Source organism: Rhinolophus hipposideros (genome assembly GCF_964194185.1).
Source record: "Rhinolophus hipposideros genome assembly, chromosome: 11".
NCBI lineage: Eukaryota > Metazoa > Chordata > Mammalia > Chiroptera > Rhinolophidae > Rhinolophus > Rhinolophus hipposideros.
In genome coordinates, this window is record NC_138057.1 from 50,749,383 (window position 1) to 50,768,555 (window position 19,173).

At 35.8% G+C, this 19,173-nt stretch overlaps 1 protein-coding gene across 7 annotated transcripts in view; it reads right to left on the reverse strand.

Annotated features, from left to right (window-relative positions):
* Positions 1 to 19,173, reverse strand: part of UBAP2 (ubiquitin associated protein 2) — a 102,838-nt gene that overhangs the window by 74,712 nt on the left and 8,953 nt on the right. For 4 of the 7 annotated variants that reach the window (XM_081065430.1, XM_081065429.1, XM_081065428.1 and 1 more), the window contains exon 2: positions 4,559 to 4,698. The exons of 2 other annotated variants lie outside the window; for them this stretch is intronic. In XM_081065430.1, coding sequence (XP_080921556.1) covers positions 4,559 to 4,657 — 99 coding nt within the window. In that variant the 5' untranslated portion in view covers positions 4,658 to 4,698. Of the gene's footprint in view, positions 1 to 4,558; positions 4,699 to 12,664; positions 12,761 to 19,173 lie in introns of all 7 variants that reach the window. One more of the 7 variants, XM_081065427.1, reaches the window with a different exon arrangement.

The following is a 19,173-nucleotide window of genomic DNA, read 5'->3' on the forward strand; positions in this document are numbered from 1 at the left end:
ACCTTGTTAAAAACACCGCACTCTAACCAACTGAGCTAATCAGCCGCCCAAAATATTAAACTCATGATTAATGAGCGGTAGAGTAGATTGATGTCTTTAATTTACTTTGAAATGCATCAAAAAATAAGACAGAATGATGGATAAATGTGATAAAGCAAATATAGCAAAAAAATAATTGAGTATATGGGTGCTTACTGTACAACTCAACTTTTCTTTGTATTTGAACATATTCATAATAAAATATTAGTGGAAAAATTTTCAACAGATCAGAAGCAGCCCTGGAGACAGTCAAAAAGAAAATGCAAAGGAAAAGGAGTGGAAACATGTTGAACAGGAGTAAAAATAAAAGGCTAAAAAGAAAAAAAATCCAGGAAAGTAAATCGCAAACCACTTGTGGACACCCGATGACTCACTATACAGTGTGCATTAGAAGAATGTCTGACTCAAAAGACATTTCAGACAGAAAATACAGAATATAGAATAGAAATGTCACAGAATATTAGGCCAAAGCCAGGGACTCCAGCTGTAGTATCTTTCTGATAAAGGGTGTAGGATCAATTAAGTTAATAGGTCAGGGGGGGTAAACAGCCACAAATAGCTCTAGAGGCAGCACTATTTAAACCTGAAAACTGCCTGTGCTTACTAAATGTACACAAGTAGCAGAAACAAAGAAAGCTCCTGACTCCATCAAAATATCTTTTTTTTTTTTTTCTTTCAGTTTTTTTATTGGGTAACAGTGTGTTTTTTTCCAGGGCCCATCAGCTCCAAGTCGTTGTCCTTCGAATCTAGTTGTGGAGGGCACAGCTCAGCTTCGAATCGTTTTCAATCTAGTTCAGGGGACGCAGCCCACCATCCCCTGAAAGAATCAAACCGGGAACCCTGTTGTTAAGAGCACGTGCTCTAACCAACAGAGCTAACCGGCCGCTCCTAAAATACCTTATAAAATACAACACTCAAGTTGACAGACTTTCACTAAAGATTATAAGTAGAATACTTGTTAATAATAACACTTCGCTACAGGCCAACAGTGGGGGCTTTTACATATTTCTGTATGTTCAGTTGGATACTGTTTCACCCACACATTTCTAACTGTAAAGTCACTATTCATTACTACATGTAAGATAAATACCAATTACTAATTATTCAGGCTTAGCTTTATCAGCTTAAGTACTATGACTCAAATATTCTTTGCATTTCTCTTCAGTGATATCATCTATTTTGTTCCTAAAAGGGTATATGAACCATCTGATGCACTTAACAGCTATTTAACAAGTACAGTATTGCAATCAATGCTAACAGAGTACATTAATGAAATATAAAGCATTTTAAATCCGAACTTTAAATATTTTTATCTTTGCTAACTACCCTAGTCAAGAAGTAAATTAGTATTACATAAACAAACCACCAAACATAAATCAGAATATGATAGAAAAATTGCCAGGCTGAGCTCTAGGAAATGACACAAGTTCTCCATAGCTTGTGAAATCAGAGGAATAAGCAAAAATCAACTGGTAATTCAAAGTTAAACAAGATAGTACGTCCTCCCCTACAACAAACATTAGTGACATCTATCATACAACTACCAAGTTGAAAAAAGGCCTTGCCAAGTAAAGCAGCATTACTAACGTCTTCCTCTGGGTCTCTCTTCCATTCATGTGGTTTATAGTGAGCTAAGCTACTTTCACAATAAAGAATGTATTGATAGCTTTTCTTTTTCTTTTTCAATAAATTTTATTGGGAAATATTGGGGAACAGTGTGTTTCTCCAGGGCCCATCAGCTCCAAGTCGTTGACCTTCAATCTAGTTGTGGAGGGGGCACCTCAGCTCCAAGTCCAGTTGACATTTTCAATCTTTATTTGCAGGGGCGCAGCCCACCATCTCATGAGGGAATTGAAAACCAGCAACCTTGTTGTTGAGAGCTCGCGCTCTAACCAACTGTGCCATCCGGCTGCGCCTGATAACTTTTCTAATGGAGTCAAATGTTTTTGTTGGATCTGTCACCCAGAAATTTTGGAAAATATGATGAAGTAGGATTTTTTTAAGTCATCCTTATGCCCATCACCCAAAGATACATACACATTAACACAGTCTACTAGACTCTTAAATGTCTTAACAGCAGTGCTATACTATAATTATAATTTTGCATCATTTCTCAGTTGATCAGAAACGAGGCATTTCCCATCATGATTTCAAATGTTACAGTCACTTCATAACTTACATGAAATATATAATAAAAGTTACCACTTCCTGGTCACACCTTATACAATTTCTAACTCCTTACAACCATCTTCTGCAAATATATAAAACTCCATTTTACATTTTTAAAAACTAGAGTTTTTATCTACCCACGATACTAGAGAAACATTAACCAAATGATATCACTTTAACCAAATGATAAAATTGACCATCAGTATATAGGATAATCCTATGTTCTGTCAATCATGATATGATGCATTAAGAACAGATCATCACTTCTGTGCTATTTCTACCAAAAATGCATAACCCCAATCATGACAAAATATCAGACAAAAGATCAAGTCCTTGATCTTACAAGGACTTAATTAGCTAAAAAGGACATTATTGGGACAATCAGGAATATATGAATACGATCTGTAGATTAATGAGATGATTTCCTGATTTTTGGTAATTGTGCTGTGACTATGTAAAAGGTGGTTTTTTAAAAAAATACTGTACACACTCAAATGTTTACAGGTAAAGTAGCACCACATCTGCAACTTATTCTCAAGAGATTCAGGGAAAAGGTGTTTGTCCTCTGTAGAAGGAAGGAGCAAAGGATAAAAGAAAAGAGGTACCAGTGTCAACATCTGGATGAGATTCAGAAATGTGTACTACGCTTGAAATTATTTTCTAACTCTCAAAGCATGTTTTTTAAAAACTGAGGTGCAAAGAGACTTAAGTAATTCATCTAACTGATAAAGTGGCCCAAACCCAGGTTTATTCAGATTCAAAAGAGCTCATGGTTTTCTCTTTCACATCCTGCTACCTTAATAGGTTATGTCAGAACACCTCTACCATTAGACATTTAGAACTGGACAATAATCTTACGGAATAAAACCTCCCCCGCTCCCTTTAAGGTTCTTCCCTTAGGATATACTTCCCCGAATGGGATTAATGGATAAATGAACATGAACAATTTTACTAATGCATAATATTGCTTTGAGAAATTCTCACAATACTTTCATAAAAAGAAAAATAAATTAGTTATCTAAGGGTCTAGGAATCCTTCCCACAGGTCAGTTGGCAGTTTTTTCTTCTAATTAGATAAAATGAGCCATCCCCAAAGGGCCTATGGAAAAACTCTTAGTGACAACCATTGTGAGGATGGGAGCCCTCCCTCCTCCAGTCTGGAGACTCTGATTCTCTGGAAATCAGCCCAAGGACTGACTTTACTTGAGTGGGAGACAGAAGTTTACATTCCCAACATTTCACTTGGCCCTCCTTCAGAAGACGACACTTTTAATCCTTATTGATTTGATAAACAAACAAAAAAATCTTTGTTTTAATTTATTTCTTTGATTATTAGTAGGATTGCACCTATGATTGCTCCTAACTTGTAATTTCTTTGATAAGAGGCTATTCATGAAACATTTTCTTAAGCATTCATTTATAAAGGGAGGGCTTAGTCCAAAAAGTCCGAATTTTTCCAATAGTCTTTCTTAATCAGTTATGAATAAATATACCTATCAGGGTAAGTGTATTTAGGAGCAAGCATTAAATAACAGAGACGAAATGTTTATTGACAGCAGCAAAATACAAAGCTAACATATTTTAAAATGTAACAAACAATTAAGTAGAGTCCACTCTTTATGTCCCTTAATATCAACAGGGCAATTGGGTGTGAATGATTATAAAAAGTACTTGTAATTAGCTATCAAAGTATAGTCAAATCACCAATCTGAAATTATAATGGACTGCATACAGTTTATCTACTTATTGCCATACCGCCTCGGAAAAAAAGACTTGCCAATTTAATGAATAACTTATATAGAATGTTCAATTTTGTACCAGGTACTGTGTTTAGTGTTTTAATTGGATTGTCTCACTTCATTTAAAATAATAATATAAACAAATTGAAGGAGGGACTCTTTAACATCACATATTTTATACAAATGGATCTTGTTAATTAAAAGACATTCTAAGATTAAAGCACTCTACCCAGGGAACAACACTTGAAAGAATAAGCAGCTTATCATAAGTTTCTTATAATTCAAATATATCTCTACCTCAGAGTAGTATTTCTCTATATTCTTTGGATTTTCAAATTACATTCCAGGGACCTAGATTAATAATAAAGAAAAGGAGATGGCCTAGATGCTAATCGGTAGCAGGAAAAGTTCAGGATTGAATAGTTAAGGAACAACATCCAACTGCACCTGAATCAGTATTTCCTCTTTCCTATTATATACTATATCTAGTTTTTAAAAACAAAGTTTAAAGTCCTGAGGTTTGCTACAAAGGAGAAGAACGTTAAGGCATATGTGCTCCCTTAATTTCTGTAATTCTAAACAAGATAAACAAGAGTTCCACAAAAACTTACCTGTACTACTTGTTTCTGTAGTTGTGTTGACTGTGTTGCTGAAATCTGTGTTTTTTCCCAAGAACCTCGGGAACGGTCACTGCTCACCGAACTCATCATATACAGTATATACAAAACAACGTATGTACAAAATAGAAAATCTGCAAGAAAGCAGGCATGGTAAGCAAAACTCCCAAATCATAGTTAAAAGGTAAGGATAAAATACAAGAATAAGGAAAAACCATGAGATAAAACAAAGGTTCTCTAGAATACAAATTCTCAAAAAACAACCCACTAGGATTTTAGATTCTCCTGTCAGCTCTTAAGCCAATTTTACTAATGCAATCTGAAAGTCTAAGATTTACTATTATAGCAATTATAACAAAAATCTCAAACACCAAGAATTTTAATCAGTAATTATTTTACCACTGTATGTAGTTACTACTACATGTAGCTTTATCTGCTTCTTCCCGTTTGCAGTTGGTATTTGAACCTAAAGACAACATTGCATCCAGCCAAGATTTTATCTGGCAATAATCCAATTCAAAATGTGATATCTAAGAGCTAAAGCCCCGCTCTAAGAATTTAGTAAAGGTCTAAAATATACTTAAAACTTAAGGGCATCTCTGATCGAGCAAAATTAAAAATGTAACGGCTCATTTGGTCATGAAACAAAATCTCAGAATTCACAAGCTTTTTTAATGGGTTCTCTACTCCCCTACAAACAAAAGGTACCTGCTCTGATCCCAAATGCATCAATCAGGGAACACACATACCCTCTGACCCTTAATAAACTTATACTTAGTATTTTATCAACATACTACCTATGTCCTTTCTAAAGAAAAGGGTTCTCATCAAGACCTGCTGAGATGGTACAAACCCAATCAGCTAATGACAATGTTAAAGGTCTGCTATTTTAGATTATTATAATTAGTACCGTGTTTCCCTGAAAATAAGACCTAGCCGGACAATCAGCTCTAGTGCATTTTTTGGAGCAAAAATTAATACAAGACCTGGTATTATATTACAATATGTATTATACATTATATATTACATATTATATAAGACCCACTATTATGTTATAGTAAAATGTAGTAAAATATTATATAAGACCCGGTCTTATATTAACTTTTGCTCCAAAAAATGCATTAGAGTTGATTGTCTGGCTAGTCTTATTTTCGGGGAAACACAGTAGGAAAACCTATATATTCTTCCCTCCAAATCACATTTAAGAGCATAAATTGGATAGAGATTAACCCTCTATGACCTACAAATATCTACTTGAATCAACTTACTTAAATATAGCACGTAAAACAATAATGTAAATATTGCACTACACATCAATTTTTTTTTTTTTAATGTTGAACCTACTACGTTAAAATTAAAATTGGAATTTAACTGTTTACCACTTACAAGATGATTCAATGGATGAGATCCAGGAAAGAGGCATACTACACTGCCCTAACTGTTCCAACCCATCTCCTTCAGGCTGTATGCGCCCCCCTCCCCCCACAGGAAAGCCTAGAAGCACATTATCAGCCTTCTCAAGGTCCTCTTTTTAAAGAGGCACGGGGTGGCCGGTTAGCTCAGTTGCTTAGAGCGAGGAGCTGGCAGCATCAAAGTTGCCGGTTCGATCCCAGCATGGGATCCCACTGTGAGCTGCGCCCTTCTTTAAATAAATAACTAACTAAATAAATAGGCAGATTTCTCTCTCTGCTGCCAAGGCCCTAAATGGGGAAAGTATTATGTATAAAACTAGTATATTTCAAAGCAGAATCATAAACCTACTAGGACTTTGGCGTGGCTCTGTTAGAGCTACTTCAAGGTATCTGCACTTGAACTTGAAGGAACCTTGCCTCTACAGAAAACAGGCTTCAAAACAAAGGGCAGGAAAGGAGTTGGAAAATAGTACAATGAAGAAAAAGTTGAAAAGGAAGAGAGGCAATATATGGCAAATTGAAAATTTTAATTTAGAATGGTCATAACATTTCAGACTATAGGGAACGTGTAAAAAGTTTTAACAATCCACTTTAATTACAAATCATTTTTGCAAAGGGATAGCAGTAAAGCAAGAATACCCACTTGGAAACAATTTCCTTAATATTCTTCTGGTCAAGGAAAGGAAAATTTCTTAATCACATTTCTCAAAGTCTTCATTGCCTATTAAAGTGACATTTATTTATTTTGCCTATTAAAGTGACATTTATTTATCTGTAAATAAATAATAAGCAAGCACGCACCTCTGTATCTATGCTCATCTCTACCCAGAGAACAGCCAGCGGGACCCTAAACTGTTATTTCCTTCAGCCTTGCACTCTATTGTCATCCACACAGTACTTCTGCATCCACAGCTCCTGGCAAAGGTTAAAAGTTCCAGGTCTACAAGAGGTACTTCCCAACAAAAAATACAAAATAGCATACTTTGCCATGTATGATGTGCACTTTTTTGCCCAAATTTGTGAGGGAAAAATAAGGATGTGCGTTATATATGGGTGGTACTGATTCCGTTTCCCTGAAAGTTTGGGCCCAAAACGTGGGTGCGTATTATACACAGGGGCACATTATACCCGGCAAAATATGGTACAAAGGATAACACACTGGATTGAAACCAGAAATAATGGAGTCTCCCATAGCGGTTATCTTTTGAAAGGACCCCGTTTTCCAAGTGTATGATTCAGAGGAATGAGGATCTTAATGAAAAAGCAAGCAGTAGTATGACCACACTGCCACTTCACGCTGAAATGATCATACAAGCAACAGAGAAAAGGCATTAAAATTAGAATTTAACACTGTTTACCACTTACAAGATGGTTCAACATGCACTCAAAATAAAAATTCTTAGGAAACAAGGATATTTCTTTGACTTAATAAAAGGGTACCTACATACACATACAGCAAAAACCACACTGAATAACCAATCAAAGGTTAAAAGTACTACTTTTAGAAGACAAACATACCATATGATTTCACTCATATGTGGGACATAAAACAGAAAGCAAGCAAACAAACAAGACAAACAAACAAAAACTCATAGACACATACAATAAATAGTATTGCGGTTACCAGATGGAAAGGAGGGTGGGGGAGGTAGAATAGAGGTCAAATATATGGTAACGAAAGAAAACCTGACTTTGAGTGAACACACAATGCAATATACAAGTGATATTATTACAGAATTGTACACTTAAAACCTATATAGTCTTATTAACTAATGTCACCCAACAAATTTAATAAAATTATAAAAAGATGGCAAAAACAACAACAACCAGGAGTTGCTGACATAATTGCTTCCTGTTTAAATCGGAGGTCCTGGCTAGCACACTATGACAAGTGAAAGACACACACTCAAAGATTAGAAAATAATACTTTTGGGGGGAGGGAGATGAGGGTAAAGGGGATCAAATATATGGTGATGGAAGGAGAACTGACTCTGGGTGGTGAACACACAATGGGATTTATAGATGATGTAATACAGAATTGTACACTTGAAATTATGTAATTTCATTAACAATTGTCACCCCAATAAATAAATTTAAAAAAGAAAAGAAAGAAAATAATACTTTTAAAAGATCACTTCCCTAGTCATTGTACACTGAAAACCCTAAAGAATCTTCAGATAAATTATTATAATAAGTTTAGCAAAATGAGATACAAAAAAAAAAATCAATGTACAAAAATTACCTACATGCCATTATATATAACCGTGTTTCCCCGAAAATAAGACCTAGCCAGACAATCAGCTCTAATGCGTCTTTTGGACAAAAATTAATATAAGATCCAGTCTTATTTTACTATAAGACCAGATTATGATATGATATGATATGATATAATAAATAATATAATATAATATAAAATAGTAAAATAAGACTGGTCTTATATTCATTTTTGCTCCAAAAGACCCATTAGAGCTGATTGTCCAAATAGGTCTTATTTTCGGGGAAATACGGTATATAAATCTACAAAAACAAAAGTAAGGAAAGGATAAACAAATTCTGGTTAGTAGTTAACTTTGCCTAATTAATGGTTGGGATCAGGAAGTGGTACCTGAGGAACTTCAAAGATAATGATTTTTTTTTAACTAGATGACAGTATATGAGTATTCTTTGTTTTGTTCTTTATATATATATATATATATATATATATATATATATATATATATAATCACCAAACCATTGATTATAAACACTTATATTATAAAATCTCTGAAATCACAATACATATTACAACCAGCAATATCTAAGATTAAGTATTCTGTCTATATACTCAATATTTAATAAAAATTTAAAATAATGTATACTTGAAAACATTACCTTAAAAAAGAACAACCTGCCCTGATAAATACTCAAACATACAAAACTAAAATGTAAAGTTTCAAGATCATTTTAACTTTTGGCATAACAATATATAAGTATAAAGGCAACGAATTCAAATAGGAGAAAGATCACATTAACAAAATTCTTAGGTTTCTATAAAAGTCCATTTAAAATATTCCAAAACGGGCTACAGATTACTAGGATTATATTTCCAAATACATTTTATTGATTAACTTTCCTTTGACGTTTACAGTACTTAGATGCAATTCATATTTTAGCTCATCAACTCTCTATTTCTTCTGTATTTAACTTGCCTTTCTACCTTAATATCATAAACAAGACCAGAACCTCATTTTATTTTGTTCCCTTCCCTACTCAGGAGCTGCCTACATAAGAGCCATTTGATGAATGTGTATAAATGACATGCTGTAGAAGCTGGGCACTTTTAGAAATTAAGAATGACCTAAAAGCCCAAATCATAGCAGAGCCATTGACTCCAAAAAGAACAATAAATGGAATTCTGTTTTCTAGAACAATCAGTTATGGAGACCTCAAAGCAAGCATTCACATAATGTGGAAGAGTGTTCCCCTATTTACAAATCTTAATACATTCCGGGTGAATGAAATGACACTGTACTAGCATTTCTACATCTCTTTTGGACTTGTGGTGTATCTTAAATTAAAATAGAGGAGACCAACCATAATTCAGTGTATCAATTCAGACATCACAAAAAAATTTGTCCCTGAAGGCTACTTTAGCTAGAAAGGGTCTGACAGGCTTTTTCTGTGTTAGCTGTCCTGATGTTATTTACTTATCTTCTCAACAGGTCCTCTGTTAACTGAAATGTTAGACAAAGGCCACAGGTATATTATGGAACTGCCTTTTACATATACTATAATAGCAAATAACCAACTAACCAGAATTATCTCACACCCAAAATGGTTTAAAATTTTTGACTATGTTTGAATCTGTGTCTCAGTCAATGAGTACATACTTTGCATCCTTTTCTGAGTTTAACAATTTTGAGATTTTGTTGGTTTGAGTTGTTTTGGTTGTGTTATATGAAAGAAAGTTCACTGTTTTGCCATTATTATTTTTTAGAGTTTTCTCTTGAGTTTAGTTTTCTCATATATATGAATAAATACATATGAACAAATATATTTTTTAAACTGTGAAGCATCATACAAATGTAAACCATATTAGCATTTCTGAAGTAAAGGGATCGCTTGATTATTTCTAAAATCACCTTGAGCATTAGTACTCTAGAGAGCATCAGTACTCATTAGTAATTGTATCCTAAATATCTAAAGTTAAGCATCCAACAGTCATGTAACAATGTCTCGGTCAACAATGGGCTGCATCTGCGTATACAACAGTGGTCCCATAAGATTACAATAGAGCTGAAAAGTTCCTGTCACTTAGTGCCATCATAGCGCAATGCGTTCCTCATGTGTTTGTGGTGATGCTGGTGTAAATAAACCTAGTGCATTGCCAGTCATATAAAAGTACAGCACATACAATTATGTACAGTACATAATGCTTGATAATGATAAACGACTGGTACTGATTTACTGTACTATACTTTTTATCGTTATTCTACTCCTAGTTATAAGAAGTTTGCTGTAAAACAGCATGCTGTGTTACACTAGCAGCAGCCTCATACATCGTGTTTACTACATCTCTTGATTCCATCATCTTGTCTTTGTGCTTGGTTTAATCTCATGTTTTATAAATGTAGTGTAGCCTAAGTATACAGTGTCGACTTTGTAAGTCGTCAGTAGTGGACAGTGATGTCCTCGGCCTTCACATTCACTCATCCCTCACTCACTGACTCACCCAGAGCAACCGCCGGTCCTGCAAGCTCCATTCATGGTAAGTGCCCACCCCATACAGGTGTACCATTTTCTATCTTTTATACCATATTTTTACTGTACCTTTTCTATGTTTAGATATGTTTACATACACAAATACCACTGTTACAACTGCCTGTAGTATTCAGTACAGTAGTAACATGCTGTACAGGCTTGTAGCCTAGGCTATACTCGCTCAGCTGTGTAAGCGGACAATGATGAAATCATTTAACGACCCATTTCAGTGGTATATGACTGTACTTACGGATTTCTAAACAGTTCTCTTTTTTTATTGAATCATATGATCCTTTTCCCACTCATCTTTCTATTGTTTATTCCTCAGTGTCCCCATTTATGAATAAAACTGGGTACATCAAGTATAACAAAATGAGAATTTCTTCTTCCAGGAGTGCCATCTGGTGATGAAAATCTGCATGTATGAAAATAAATTTAAGCTAAGTTGAATGGATGCTAAGATTGAGTTTTGTGATTTACAAAAAAATACTTTCTGTAGCCTTGATATTACAACCAAACATTTTGATATGATCCTGAATCCTCACTTGTCAATCAGGAAAACTATAGACTCTTTATGTTTCAAATTATTAATATTTTACTAATTCACTGATTCAGTATAAATATTAGGACTTTACATCTCTATTCCAATCATCAATCCTCAAAAACCACAGTTGATAATGAATAGGTCATTAGACTATAAATAATGGCCCCGGTTCCATGGCTGAACCAGAATTGCTTTGTGAAACATGAAAAATGCATGGCTTACTTTACGGATTATTTTTTGGGAATAATAATTTTTCTTTTTTAATTAAGGTTTACTGCTCTGGGTTACATAGTCATAAATTGCTATTATAAAACTCCATTAGCATAAATATTGCAAATACAATCCTTGTTAAAAAAAAAAAAAACTTAAAAAAAATAATAACGGCCCCAGAACATGCTTCTAAGCATGTTTGTTTGGTAAACAAATTCAGACTAGCTTATTTTCTGTCAATATAATGCTCCACATTAACACTGAAATTTCAGAATAGCTGAATTTCTGTTCATAAAAATAAACAAATGCTTAAGATGTTTAGCAAAACACTTCCAGAGATAAAACTGGGAGTTTACAGTGCAAGCACTGTAAAAAAAAAAAAAAAAAAAACTGTTACTAAAATCCTCTGGAATGCCATGTGATTTCACTTATATGTGGAATCTAAAGAACAAAATAAACAAAACAGAAACAAACTCACAGACACAGAGAACATTTTGATGGCTGCCAAATGGAAGTGGGGTTGGGAAGGATGGATAGAAAGGGGGAAAGGATTAAGATGCACAAATTGGTAGTTACAAATCAGTCATGGGGTTGTAAAATATAACATAAGGAATATAGTCAATATTATTGTACTAACTAATAACTAAGTATGGTGTCAGATGGGTACTAGATTTATCGGGGTGATCATTTCATAAGTTATATAAAATGTCTAATCACTATGTTGTACCTAATATACAAGGTGCAATCAGAAAATACAGTGAATGTTTAAATTTTTTAAATTTATTACAGTAAAAGACACATTGCCATTAATCCCCCTCAAAATACGCCCCCTCACTTCGAACACACTTATTCCATTGTTCTTGACACTTTCTGAAGCAGTAATGGAAGTCCTCTTTTGTGAGTGTTTTTAGTTGTGCTGCCCTGGCTGCCTTGATGTCCTGAATCATTTTGACTTTGGGGAAGAGCCAGAAGTCGCTCAGTGCCAGATCGGTGAATAAGGTGGATGAGGACACACCGTAATGTCTTCATTTGACAGAAATTGCCGTATACCACAAGATGTGTGACACGGAGTGTTGTCATGATGGAGGATTTACAGCACACTTTAAAACACAGCTTCTCTCAACCAACTGACTGCACCGAACAAGTTGAAACTTGTCACACAGTTACTACACTTCCCGTATTGAAGATCCCTACCTTTCCTCTGGATGGCACTTGGCAGCAACATTCACCATATTTGTTGATCACAATGGAAAGACTCCATGTCACACATCACTTCTGGTACAGTCGTTTCTATCAAATAAAAACATTATAGTGTGTCCTCATCCACCTTATTCACCGGATCTGGCAACGTGCACCTTCTGGCTCTTCCCCAAAGTCAAAATGACCATAAAAGGTAAACGTTTTGAATCGATTCAGGACACCGAGGCAGCCATGACAGCACACTAAAGACACTCAGGAAAGAGGACTTCCACAACTGCTTCAGAAGTTGGCAAGAATGATGGGAGAAGTGTGTTCGAACTGAGGGGGAGTATTTGAGTGGGGGATTAATGGCAACATGTCTTTTACTGTAATAAATTTTTTAAATTTAAACAATCACCGTATTGTTTGATCATACCTTATAATATTGTATGTCAACTGCAATTAAAAAATGAAATTATTTTAAAAATAAATAAGTTATGTATTAGAAAAATAAAATCCTCTGGGAAAAGCAGAGCTCAGAAAATATATCAAGTTAACAGGATGTATGGTTCAAATTGTCTTATATTAATTTTATATAAAACTTCCAGATAAAGTGAATTTATAAATAAAAGTAAAAGCATAAGTTAGCAAAATAATTATCAAGACCCTTAAAAATTGTTACCACCAATGAATTGTGAAAATAAACAGGGTATGGAAACTAGACTATAACAATCAACATCTTTAACTGATATACTGTCATATGGGAAAATTCTATGTCCTCTTTTCTGAAAATAGAATTATATGTAGTAAATAGGAATGCTTCTGCAATAAGCACCCAGTTGCCAGACCATCGGAATTCAGTTTACACTTGTTTTCCATCCCCTCTATCACTCTCCACCCCCAAGAGTTCTACTATCCTGGAACAGGTTCCAAGAGAATTCTTAGAATAGAAACAGACAAGAGCAAGAGATCCTAAAAATAATTCAGTAGAAACTCAAATATACATATCACAGGTTCTTGAGCTTCAGGAAACACCAGGTTATTTCAATCTATCCAACCAAATTTTAAAACCCATATTTAACCTCACCTCATTCAACTAAGTTAAAGATATGATAGACAGGTAAGAACTGCTATTATATTTTTAAGCTCTTTAAAAACAGTATCAGCAAAATACCATATAAAGCTTCCTACATTATTTGAAGTGCAAAAATGGCCTCAATTACTTTTAACATAAGGAAAGTAAATCAGTAGAAAAAACCAACTTTATTCAACTACAAAGACTTTCTCTGTAGTAAGGATATTTTTAGAAAATGTTTTACTATCTGCTATTTTTTTCCAAGGATTTTTTTGAAGATAAAATGCCTCAGTGAAACAGCTGCTTTTTCAAGTGATTCCAGAGTAGAATGAACTGAAAATGGTTAACAGCCACCTGCACTTGTATTAAAGCTTACATAAGCAAATACCACAAATGCATCATAAGTTACAGAACACTTGTTGATATGCTGAGAACTGCAAGGTTTTGGTGAAAGCATCAAAGGGCTTTTTTTAAGATAGTGTCACCAAGTGTCTGCACTGGAAGATACCTCTAAAACCAGGAGGTTCACACAATAGTGCAGAGTATCTCATCTACAGCATCAAATAAATTTGTACTCCAGAAACAGCAAAGTGAATGTCTTTTTTTTTTTTTCAAACAAAATATAATTAATTCAGGTAACATGAATTACTTACTCAGCTAAGGACTTGATCACTAAAAACAGAATATACAATTTATGTTCAAGAAGCAAGTTTCCATCAAGAATGCTCACAGAGGGTCAGCCGGGTGGCTCAGGTGGTTGGAGAGCCGTGCTCCTAACGCCAAAGTCACCGGTTCGATTCCCACATGGGCCACTGAGCTGCACCCTCTATAACTAGGATGTGAACAACGGCTCTCCCTGAACCTGGGCAGCCCGAGGTCAGCATGTGCTGCTATGAGCGGCCGGTGGCCAGCGTAAGTGGCCAGCAGCCAGCGTGAGTGGCTGGCAGCTATTGTGAGTGGCCGGCAAGAACTACCGTGAACTGCTGTGAGCAGCCAACCAGCGACCGAATGCCTCAGCTAGGGGCGGGGAGGGGGGGTGCAAGGCTCACAATACCAGCATGGGCCAGGGAGCTGTGTCCTACACAACTAGACTGAGAACTGAGAAACAACGGCTTGCGGTGGCGGGGTGGGGGAGGTAATGCTCACAGGAAAAAAAGGATGTTCACAGAGAGGCTGTTCACTTAGTCCTGAGGCCATTGGCGCTGGGACTATCTTATGAGGGATTTACTCATTCATTCCCAAAAGCCTAAGTCTAGTAAGTAATGATAACAGTAGCAAACACTTACTGTTTACTATGTGCCAGACACATATTAACCCTCCCAATAACACTCTGAGGTACACAGAAATATTACTCCCATTTTACAGACAGGAAACTAAGACATAGAGAATCCACAGCTAGTAAAATGGTAAAGCCAAGACTCAAACCCTGGCCATCTGGCCTCCCCAGTGTGTGCTCTTAACCACTATTCTATGCTAAATGGTTAACTGTTCAGTTATACATACAACAAACTCCAACGCAGCTTCCTCTTCTTTAAAACATCATGACTAACGTGGGCATCACCTACATTGTTCACATCCGATGCGAAAGCTCTGGTTTGGAGTCAGAACCTCACCTAACATTCCAACCTTTCAGAATCCCACAGGCGCTCCCTTCAGCTCTGCATTGTAATGCTTTTGTTACTAGTTCTGTTTTATTATTTTTGTTTAACTTCCAGTCTGTGTTCTTGCTTTTTCTAATTAAAAAAATACCCATTATTCTCTGCACAGGAAAGACACTTATTCATTACTACGGAGAACAGGATTGGTTTACATTAAGAACCTCAACTGATATGGGAGGCCAGAGCAGCCAGCAAGAGGAAGTCTATATCCCCTACCCAGCAGAGGGCAAGGCAGCTAGAAGTCCAAGGAACTCTAGTGCGAGACCCAATTGCATGCAGCTCAACTACTTGTGCCCTGCATGCCAGGAGCTGACCAAGCTGATACTTTTATTCTCCACAGCTGCTGAGGGCAGGATCAGGCCTCAAGCAGCTGGTGGACAAGGGTGAACTCCCCTACACCCAGGATTGGCTGACAAGGGAACTACCGTGTTACCTGCCATTCTGTGTGTATAATCTGTCCATGGAAAAGATGAGTGCTGACGAACTTTTGAACATAAGGACATCAAAAATAATTTGGTATAGTCATATTTCTCTTTCAGGTTAACTAAAATCATGGAGGAAAATTTTATTTAATTGCCTATGGATGTTTCCATACATCGGTCCGGCTCTTTGCTGATTTCTTGACTCTAAATCCTAGCTCAGCAGCTATTCTTTGGCCTCCTATCCCTTGAAAAGTCCCTCATAATTCATGACCAGTTTTAAGCCCTCCTTCTAATACGCATTTCTCTTCCCCCAAAAAGGCATACACTAGACAGCATTTCATAAGACCTATCGAATTATGGGAATACTGTACTTTAGATTACAATTACCTACCTAATAATACCAAACACCTTCAACAGAGGGTTATACTTCATAGACAAGGACTAGTAAAGGGTTTAATTTTAAAAATTTTTTAATTAAAAAAACAGACTGTAACCAGATTAAAATAGATTTTCTATAAATCGTCCACTTACTACAATATAGGATTAATAGCTTCCTCATAAATCCAGCAATGATTCTTAAACAGTCTCTCTTTCTCTCTTGTTCTTTTTCCTTTTTTTCTTTCTCCACTTCTATAAAATTCTGTCCACCTCCCTATGTATTATTCTCTGGTCCTGCTCCCCCAGGAATTTGTACCCACCCACATACAGAGTGGCACAGCTAGTTTGCTTTTTGCTTTAAATCTCCATTTCTGAAACCTTCCGAGTTCCTTACAGGCTTTGGCAACACGGAATTACAGGCATACCTTGGAGATAGTGTGGTTTTGGCTCCAGACCACCATAAGAAAGCGAGCATTGCAATAAAGCGAGCATTGCAATAAACCAAGTCATTATCTTTTTTGCTGGTGGAGGGTCTTGCCTTCAATTTGTTTAAAAAAAAAAAAATGCAGCACCTGTGGAGCGCAATAAACTGAGGTATGCCTCTACTGGATAATTGTGCTATTATCTCCTTCCATGTTCTGATCCTTTGGTGGCACAGGGGGCCGGGAGAACCAATAGGATGGTAAAACAAGTTAGGAGGAGCCCAGAAAAAAAACCGCTACTCCATGAAACACTAGAAAGTATCAACCCAGGTTTGACAGCATACACATTAGCTAAATGTGCCATTCTATCCATGTCCAAATGTTTAGTGATAGTATCTCCAGAAACATCAGGAAATTCTCATCATCAAATAAAGATTAGTGAATCATCTATCACTATCCCTGGTTGCAGAGTACAATCACTTAAGGAACTTCTAAAAAATGAACCCAGACCCTATTAAAATCAGAGCTGCTCAGAATAGAACCCAGACACCAAACATTGTTTTTAAAAGTTATCCAAGCAGTTCCTAAAAAGTTAAACATAGTTACCATATAACCAAGCAATTCCACTCCCAGGTACATACCCAAGAGAAATGAAAACACATGTTCATCCAGAGAAGTGCATATGAATGTTCATAGCAGCATTACTCACAATAGCCAAAAAGCAGAAACAACCCAAATGTCCAACCACAGCTGAATGAATAAACAAAATGCAGTATCACCATACAATGGCCCATTATTTAAGTACTCAAAGTTCTGATATACATTACAACATGGATAAACCTTGAAAAACATAATAAAGTATAAGAAGTCACTCACAAAAGACCACATATGTATGTTGTATTATTCCATTTATATGTAATGTCCAGAATAGGCAAATCCACAGAGACAGAAAAGTAGATTAATGGTTGCCATGGGCTGGGAGGAAGAAAGAATGGACAGTGACTGCTAATGGGTATGGGTTGTTTGGAAGGTGATGAAAATGTTCTAAAAATAGTGGTTTGCACAACCTTGTGAATATACTAAAACCCACTGAATTGTATAATTTAAAGGATGAATTTTATGGTATATCTCAATTGTTTTTTTAAATGCTCTAAGTTACTGACGTGCCGCATGGATGTCAAACCACTGCTCTGGACCATTAGCACAGGTATCACCTGACAACTGGTCACAAATGCAAATTCTCAAGGTCACCCCAGACTTACTGACCCAGAAATTGTTTAAAGAAGACTTGATGCACACTAAAGTTTGAAAATCAAGGCCCTCAAAGAACTTTAGATGAAAGTTTTGATCCTGTGTGGTTTAAACTGAAAGATGAGAAAGCTGAAAGCAGTGCAATTTCACCTTTATTATTTTACCCACATAAGTTACACAGTCGTTACACAAAGTTCCAAAAAAATATTGAAAAGTGGAAGAAAACAAAACCACACCAAAATAACCACTGTTCACAGTTTACTGAATATCCTTCCAATGTCTTCTGTTTCTTTTGCATCCTTCTGCTCCTCTAGAAATGGCTGTATCATGCTTTTACCATTGGACATGAACATATATAAACTATGCAAACGCGAGGTAGCGTTATAATTATAGCAACTCAATTATTATGTTCTGCTGAGGAATTGAGTATTATGGGAATATAAAAGAAAACTTTAGGGGCCAACCTGTTTTTGGCTCCAAGCCTTTTTGGTATTAAGTGCTTTCTAACATGCAATAAACACTTTTCTTTGGCAATACAATACAATAAACATGCTTTAACTTTTTCTGATTCTACATCAGTTATTGAAGCCATGGGATGGGTGATGTGGGAAATTAGTCTGAATCTATTCAAATTCCAGGACATACCTAGGAACTTGCTTTCCTAAATAAATCATCTCATTGTGTTTTCTTTCTTGTCCTTGTTCTCTTGCACAAAAGTGGCAGCATTTACGTATATATCTTCATGACTTCTGGGCAACATAGTACAGCTACTTTCCTAAAATAATTTCTGAACCCAAGGACAATGCAATCTTTCAAGTTATTTCCTTGTAATTTATTTTAAAACCATCTGCGTTGTTTTTAATCACTGATTCACTGTCTTTTTTTTGGAGGAGGGCTTTCCACCCAAAGACTTACACAGACTAAGGCCTCAAACATTTTTTGATATTCAGCAGGTTGCAGAATGACTTCTATGTTAGTCTGTGGGATTGAGATAATCATAGCCATCTGCAAGCATCCACTAATATTAGCACACATTGTATCAGGCATAAAAGGAGGAAAAGAAGAAAAGGAAAGGGCCTATTTTCCTGGGTATTAACAAAAAGTTGGTCATAAATTGCCAGATTAAAAATTTTTTAAATGTTTTAAAATTGCCAACTGAATGTTCCCATCTCAAGTTCTTCTATCCTTAAAACCTAGTTTAATTAACATGGCTCTTCCCCAACCCTGTGCACCTACATTAGTCCCCACCTATCCTCTCTTGAAGAAATCCAATCTGAGAGTCATTAGGACAGATTTAATGCCAACAATAATCTTAGTC